General features: G+C 43.6%; 1 protein-coding gene and 1 long non-coding RNA gene across 2 annotated transcripts in view; one reads left to right on the plus strand and one right to left on the minus strand.

Moving 5' to 3' along the window:
- acta2 (actin alpha 2, smooth muscle) overlaps window positions 1-5083 on the plus strand; it is a 7918-nt gene extending 2835 nt beyond the window's left edge. Inside the window, 9 exon segments of the mRNA XM_069159851.1 lie at window positions 1092-1271; window positions 1554-1682; window positions 1759-1869; window positions 2298-2318; window positions 2320-2383; window positions 2807-2968; window positions 3070-3261; window positions 3689-3870; window positions 4318-5083. Coding sequence (XP_069015952.1) covers window positions 1143-1271; window positions 1554-1682; window positions 1759-1869; window positions 2298-2318; window positions 2320-2383; window positions 2807-2968; window positions 3070-3261; window positions 3689-3870; window positions 4318-4461 — 1134 coding nt within the window. The 5' untranslated portion in view covers window positions 1092-1142 and the 3' untranslated portion in view covers window positions 4462-5083.
- A 656-nt stretch (window positions 5084-5739) lies between these two features.
- LOC138204553 (uncharacterized) lies at window positions 5740-7618 on the minus strand. Its single transcript, XR_011178802.1, has 3 exons — window positions 6829-7618; window positions 6642-6741; window positions 5740-6453 (listed from the first exon to the last, which is right to left on the minus strand). It is a non-coding gene; the product is annotated as an uncharacterized lncRNA (long non-coding RNA).
- Between the last annotated feature and the right edge of the window lie 10 nt (window positions 7619-7628).

A 7628-nucleotide genomic window follows, 5' to 3' on the forward strand; every position in this document is an offset into this window, starting at 1 on the left:
TTCATCCATCGATTGATTGATTGATTGATTGATTGATAATCAAAATTTTAGGGTTTTTTTTGTGTAAAAATCTGATTTCTTAAAAACTAAAAAAAAAAAATTCTGTCTGAATCTTTTGTTATTGATCAGTTCTCATGTCACTGATTCATCTCCAGGAGGACACGAAACTTCTACTGCAGGAACAGTACTGCAGTACTTTGAGTACTTTGAGTTTCTTCATCTCATTTATCTGTTGGCTTCAGTCAGATCAATATTTCAATAGTTTATTATTATTATTATTATTATTATCATTATTATCATTATTATTATTATCATTAAACTGCAGATCACATGTCACTGAAGAAATATTGCAATAATCTATGAATAATATATCAATAATCTATGAATAATCTATGAATAATCTATGAATAATCTATGAATAGTCTATCAATAATGTATTAATAATCTATCAATAATCTATCAATAATCTATCAATAATCTATCAATAATCTATCAATAATCTATCAGATCTTCACTGCAGGACTTTTACTTGTTATTGATCAGTTGTTCATTATTCTTTCTTTAAATGAAGTAATGTGTTACCTGTCAGCAGCAGAGCATTGTGGGTAACTGAGGAAGACTTTTATAAATACTGAGTTTTACCTGCAGACTCACCTGGGTCACGTAACTCCTGGTCGGGGTCATGTGATCAGCTGCTGATGAAGCTAGAATTAAAACAGAAGATATTCTTATTGATCACAAAACAACTTCTGATTTCACATAAGCCGATCAGTTGTCAATAATTCTGAGTCAACATGTTTCCATGGCAACAGAGTGTAGACAGCCACCCAGCAGGGGGCGCTGCAGCCCAGAAGGGGGAAATCACGTATCTTTTAAATCAGTAATCTTTAATTACTCTGAATTTATTCATTATTTATTATTTATTATTTATTTGTGGGTTTTTTATTATTATTTTTTTAACGTGTTAAACTGATGAAAGTTTAAACTGAACTTTCAGAATAAAAGTTGTCTGTGTGATGTCGGTGGTGTGTGCAGTACCCAGCGTCTCCAGCAGGTGGCGACAGCTCTCTGATTCTTTGATCTGTCCTCAGTGTGACTCGTTGTCGTAGCGTCGTTGCTCCTCCACAGCGCCCCCTGCAGTCATGTGTGATGATGAGGAGAGCACCGCTCTGGTCTGTGACAACGGGTCCGGTCTCTGTAAGGCCGGCTTCGCTGGAGACGACGCCCCCAGAGCCGTCTTCCCCTCCATTGTGGGCCGGCCCCGGCACCAGGTGAGGCTTAGGATAATACTAATGCTAATGCTAACAGTAATACGTGTTGTTGTTTTTAAGTTTTAAGTTTTAAGTTTTTACAAAAAACTGAAAACACTGACTGACGAGATAAATTAATGATCATATCTGATCAGCAGACCACGCCCACTGTCAGGTATACCGCAGACAACACTCAGTGATAAGTGGAGAGTGTAGATCCGGCCCCGCCCACATGTGTAGATCAGGCCCCCGCCCACAGCCAGGTGTGAAGACGAGGAGGCTGAGTGTGTGATTGGTCCTCAGGGCGTGATGGTGGGCATGGGGCAGAAGGACAGCTACGTGGGAGACGAGGCTCAGAGCAAGAGAGGCATCCTGACTCTGAAGTACCCGATCGAACACGGCATCATCACCAACTGGGACGACATGGAGAAGGTGAGCACGCCCTCCTCAAACACACCCCCCTCCATCCTGATTGGCTCTGACCATTTTCTGCTCTGTGATTGGTCAGATCTGGCATCACTCGTTCTACAACGAGCTGCGAGTGGCTCCAGAGGAACATCCCACCCTGCTGACCGAAGCGCCGCTGAACCCCAAAGCCAACCGGGAGAAGATGACGCAGGTAGTGATGCAATAATACTACAGTACTACTACAGTACTACACTACTTCTACTACTACTACATCATACTACAGTACTACTGCATTAACACTACAGTACTACTACATCATACTACAGTACTACTGCATTAACACTACAGTACTACTACATCATACTACAGTACTACTGCATTAACACTACAGTACTACTACATCATACTACAGTACTACTGCATTAACACTACAGTACTACTACATCATACTACAGTACTACTGCATTAACACTACAGTACTACTACATCATACTACAGTACTACTGCATTAACACTACAGTACTACTACATCATACTACAGTACTACTGCATTAACACTACAGTACTACTACATCATACTACAGTACTACTGCATTAACACTACAGTACTACTCACGATAAATGCTTACGTGTTTCCAGATCATGTTCGAGACCTTCAACGTTCCCCGCCATGTACGTAGCCATCCAGGCTGTCCTGTCGCTGTACGCCTCGGGACGCACCACAGGTTGGACCACACCCACACCTTATATCGGATCGGTCGGAGGGTCGGCGACTTCATTTTGAAGTTAACTGCAGACGTGAAGATTCTTATTTATTTACCATGAACACGTTGAGGAGCTGCTCGCTGTAATTGTGCCGTATTTATTGTTAGCGCTCCTCGTTCACGTTAAACTCAACAGGCTAAAAATAATCATTAAAGATACGTATTGATCGATCGGTCCAACTGGCTGCAGCGGCTACGCTAACAATAGCTACGTTAGCTAAGGGTAGCTCTAATTTTAGCTGTGGCTACATTAGCAGCTCGCCAGCGCTGAACATGTATGACCGAAATGTTTTGACTGATTTCGTAAGTCAGGACGATTTTCTAGACAATCGATTGTCAGGAAACGGTCGGACATCAGGTGAGCACTTCCTGTTTGTCCTCCAGGTATCGTCCTGGACTCGGGCGATGGCGTCACCCACAATGTGCCGATCTACGAGGGCTACGCGCTGCCTCACGCCATCATGAGGTTGGACCTGGCGGGCCGCGACCTCACCGACTACCTCATGAAGATCCTGACCGAGCGAGGCTACAGCTTCGTCACCACCGGTAACACACCTGGCCACGCCCACCACCGCCACGGGGGAGGGGACTCACCTGGTGACGATGCGTCTGACGCCGAGTGTCTCTTTGTGTCCGTTTGTCCCCAGCCGAGCGGGAGATCGTCCGCGACATCAAGGAGAAGCTTTGCTACGTGGCGCTGGACTTCGAGAACGAGATGGGGACGGCGGCGACCTCGTCGTCTCTTGAGAAGAGCTACGAGCTGCCCGACGGTCAGGTGATCACCATCGGCAACGAGAGGTTCCGCTGTCCCGAGACGCTGTTCCAGCCCTCCTTCATCGGTCAGACACCTCTACCTGTTCACCTGTTCACCTGTTCACCCTGTTTACCTGTTCACCTGTTTACCTGTTCACCTGTTCACCTGTTTACCTGTTCACCTGTTCACCTGTTTACCTGTTCACCTGTTTACCTGTTCACCTGTTCACCTGTTTACCTGTTCACCTGTTTACCTGTTCACCTGTTTACCTGTTCACCCGTTCACCTGTTTACCTGTTCACCCGTTCACCTGTTTACCTGTGTAACCCTGTGAAACCAGGACAATGTTGCTGTGAAATGAGGGATTGAAACTTTATTTACGATGAGTCATCACATCGTTCTAACTTGTTGATTAGTGAACATATAAATGTATAAATGTATAAATGTATAAATGTATAAATGTACAAATGTACAAACGTATAAACGTATAAACGTCCTGTCCTCGGTCTGCAGGAATGGAGTCGGCCGGCATCCACGAGACGACCTACAACAGCATCATGAAGTGTGACATCGACATCCGTAAGGACCTTTACGCCAACAACGTGCTGTCGGGAGGAACCACCATGTATCCGGGGATCGCTGACCGCATGCAGAAGGAGATCACGGCGCTCGCCCCGAGCACCATGAAGATCAAGGTACCACCATTCATATCAAACATCCTTTAGGTTTATTAAATATAAATTAAAAGTGTCACTTACATTCATCAGGAGGTCAAAACAAACTAAACTAAATCACTTAAATCTGACCTTAGTTACTAAACATAACCCCGGTACTTTACTCACTTTAAAGTATACAAAATAAAATTGAAATAAAAGTTAAATAAATATAACACAACAGAAAACCCAGTGAAAACTAAAAACTGGATTTAAAGGGTAGCATTACTTTCCTTGTTTTAAAGGGATTAATTTAAAGTAAATGTAAAGACCGTTTTAAGGTGTATTTAAGGGATTCTTAAAAACATAAAAAAAATAAAAATAAACATACGTTAATGTAAGGGAAAACTTTAAGGGATTTTTTTAGGTGCAAAAGTTTTGATATTTTGAATTTGAATTTTATTTTTCTGACTCCGCCTCCCCGTCCAGATCATCGCCCCCCCAGAGAGGAAGTACTCGGTCTGGATCGGCGGCTCCATCCTGGCCTCCCTCTCCACCTTCCAGCAGATGTGGATCAGCAAGCAGGAGTACGACGAGGCCGGACCCTCCATCGTCCATCGCAAGTGCTTCTAAAGGGCTCCGCCCACCCCGGACCCCTCCCCCCTCCGGGCCCCGTCCCTCACCCATCAGTCTCTGTTCCAGCACCGCCTTTATTCTCACCTGCACTGAGCACGAGCAAACAGATCCCCGATCAGATCCCCAAAAACATCTGCTGAGACGAAGCAGCTGGAAGTCTTTGGTATTTAGGAAGATGCTAAAAAATGAAAGTGACGTCGCGTCGGAACCTTCAGGTGTTTTTGGTGAACTGAACCTTTGGATATTCAGATTTCGGTCCAAACATCGTCCCTCTCTGCTCACCTCAAAACTGTGAACGTGCTGCTTGTCCGTCATCTTAACCCCCACCCACCCCTCCACCTGCCCCCGCTCCACCTGTGGCCCTGCCCCCTCTGTCCTCCATGTTGGTTCTATTTCTTGTCGTAAAAGTGTGTTTTTATTTTTGATGAATAAAGCTTGAATGTCGCCGGCTGGTGTTATCTTCCATCTTTGGGGAGTAGATGATGATGATGATGTCACGTGGTTTGTATGAAGTTGAACTCTGGATATGTGACCAGGAGGTGTGGCCTCATGGTGAGCATGTGATGGAGGTAAAGTGGAACACCCCTGGAAGACAATAAAGCGCTCTAATACCCAAAAACTGTCTTGTTTATTCCATCGGCCGAACGGATGTTTACGAATGTAACCCTTATAACTTAACCCTTAACTAAACTTAACCCTGAACTAAACATCACCCTTAACTTAACTTAACCCTTAACTTAACTTCACCCTTAACTTAACCCTTAACTAAACTTAACCCTGAACTAAACATCACCCTTAACTTAACCCTTAACTTAACCCTTAACTTAACTTCACCCTTAACTTCACCCTGAACTAAACTTCACCCTTAACTTCACCCTTAACTTAACTTCACCCTTAACTTCACCCTGAACTAAGCTTCACCCTTAAGTTCACCCTTAACTTAAACTCACCCTTAACCTAACTTGATCTTTTATTGCCTTCTTTTAGAAAACAGACCGTCCAAAATAAAATACATGAAATACTTAGGAGAGGACTCTTCGATGTTTTTTCAGCCCTGAGTTTTGTCTGCAGGTGTGTCTTCCACGAATCAGAGGGCGGAACCTCTAAGAAGCCGGTGAGGCAAAACTCGGGCAAAAAAGTCCTGAAGTTCTACACGCTGCTTGAGAGGCGGAAGGTTTTTTTCAACACGTTTCGTCGAAGTATTTTCTGACTGAATTGATCGATCAAATATTCTGTTCAGGGATTTTAGAGAAAAGCAAATGGAAACATTAAAAGTGACGCAAAAATCATGTTTATTGATTTTTTTTTTTTTAAAAACCTCCATGTACTGATTTCATGTCTTAGGTTTTTCATGTTGCTCTTTAATTTCACTTCAATGGCGAAAAATCTGATTGTTGATCCTGTGTCAGGCCTTCAAAATAAAATGAGCAGCATGTTTACTGTAAATAAACAATAAAAAAAAACTCTTTGTAGCCGTTAAAGGATCAAATCCAACAAAATAAAACTCTGAACTTCACTTAATAAAACTTGTTTGTCAGTAAACTTCACAAACATTCACGTGTTGTTTCATTAGAAGGCACTCTGTCACTTCAACATCCCATATTTGTTTAGGTCCTTGAACACACCACACGTTACACTGCAGGAGAAACTCGCAAAGAAAAAATTTAGATCTGAGAATCAGAAGCAAACAAACGACTTCAGAGAACAAATTCCACAAAAAAACTTTAAACTTCAAGTAAACTGAACATCAAGTGTTAAAATCCATCAGAACACACACACACACACACACACACACAAACACACACACACACACACACACACACACACACACACACACACACACACACACACACACACACACACACAGCGTGTTCACAGTTCCCTTCAGAATAAAAGCCTGGCAGTAAACAGACAGACAGCGCCTCCTGTCTGTCACCTGAGGTCCAGCAGGCTGAGCTTCGAGTCCCTGATCACCACATGTTTACACACCTGTGGGGAGGGAGGAGGAGGAGGGGAGGGGGGTCAATCATTTCACATCAGTCACAAATTAAAGTAAACACTCGGATCTCTGTCTTCTCCAGAACCAGCTGTTTGGGAACTACAATGAGAGCGGGGCGTTTGGAAACAAGCGTCCAGCCGTCTGATGAAGACAGAGAAGGAAGAAGAAGGAGTCTCACGGTGAAGAGCGGCGGCTCCCTGCAGTGAGGATGGAAACCTTTGAGTCTGCAGCCAGAAACCTCTGACATCCCCGGACCGCTGAGCCTGAACACACCCGTACTGAGACAGGGGGGAGGGGTCAGCAGATGCAAGGCCTCATGGGTATATGTGTGTGTGTGTGTGTGTGTGTGTGTGTGTCGGACGTACTCGTTGTGTTTGGGGGCGCAGACGATGGCGATGGCCTCCGGCAGCATCAGCTGATACGAACAGTGAGTGTGAAGGTCGACGCTGGAGAGGAAGGCCGTCTGAGTGGGATGAGTCTGAACACAGAGGTCAGAGGTCACACACTGACCTCTCAGACCCGGCCGTCCTCTGAGGACCAACGTGAAGCTCTCATTGGCTGAAGCGGTGATTAATTAACATTTTACCGACATCGCTTCAGAGTGAGACCTCCGTACTCTGTTCCTATCTCTGTCCCTCCCTCCTGCCACTCTGCTGCTCTGTTGCCATGGTGATATTTGATCATGCAAATGAAGGCGAAGGAAAAGTACAACTGAGGTGATTTTTCTGTGATCAGCGAGTGTGTTTACGGGAGACTGCAGACGTTACGAAGACCTGAGAGGACCTGACAGTCGATTTCATCTTTAATCATTCTTATTGTTTTTGTCAGATTAAAAACAAACTTGTCCAACATGTAGTTCGTCCTTCTTAGATGTGTTAGTATGTGTTAATATGTGTTAGTATGTGTTGGTATGTGTTAGTATGTGTTAATATGTGTTAGTATGTGTTAATATGTGTTAGTATGTGTTAGTATGTGTTAATATGTGTTAATATGTGTTAGTATGTGTTAGTATGTGTTAGTATGTGTTAGTATGTGTTAGTATGTGTTAGTATGTGTTAGTATGTGTTAGTATGTGTTAATATGTGTTAGTATGTGTTAATATGTGTTAATGTGTTAGTATGTGTTAATATGTGTTAGTATGTGTTAGTATGTGTTGGTATGTGTT

The sequence above is a fragment of the Embiotoca jacksoni genome, unplaced genomic scaffold (genome assembly GCF_022577435.1).
Source record: "Embiotoca jacksoni isolate LCO1_2020_lvr unplaced genomic scaffold, fEmbJac1.0.p SCAF_26, whole genome shotgun sequence".
Lineage (NCBI taxonomy): Eukaryota > Metazoa > Chordata > Actinopteri > Embiotocidae > Embiotoca > Embiotoca jacksoni.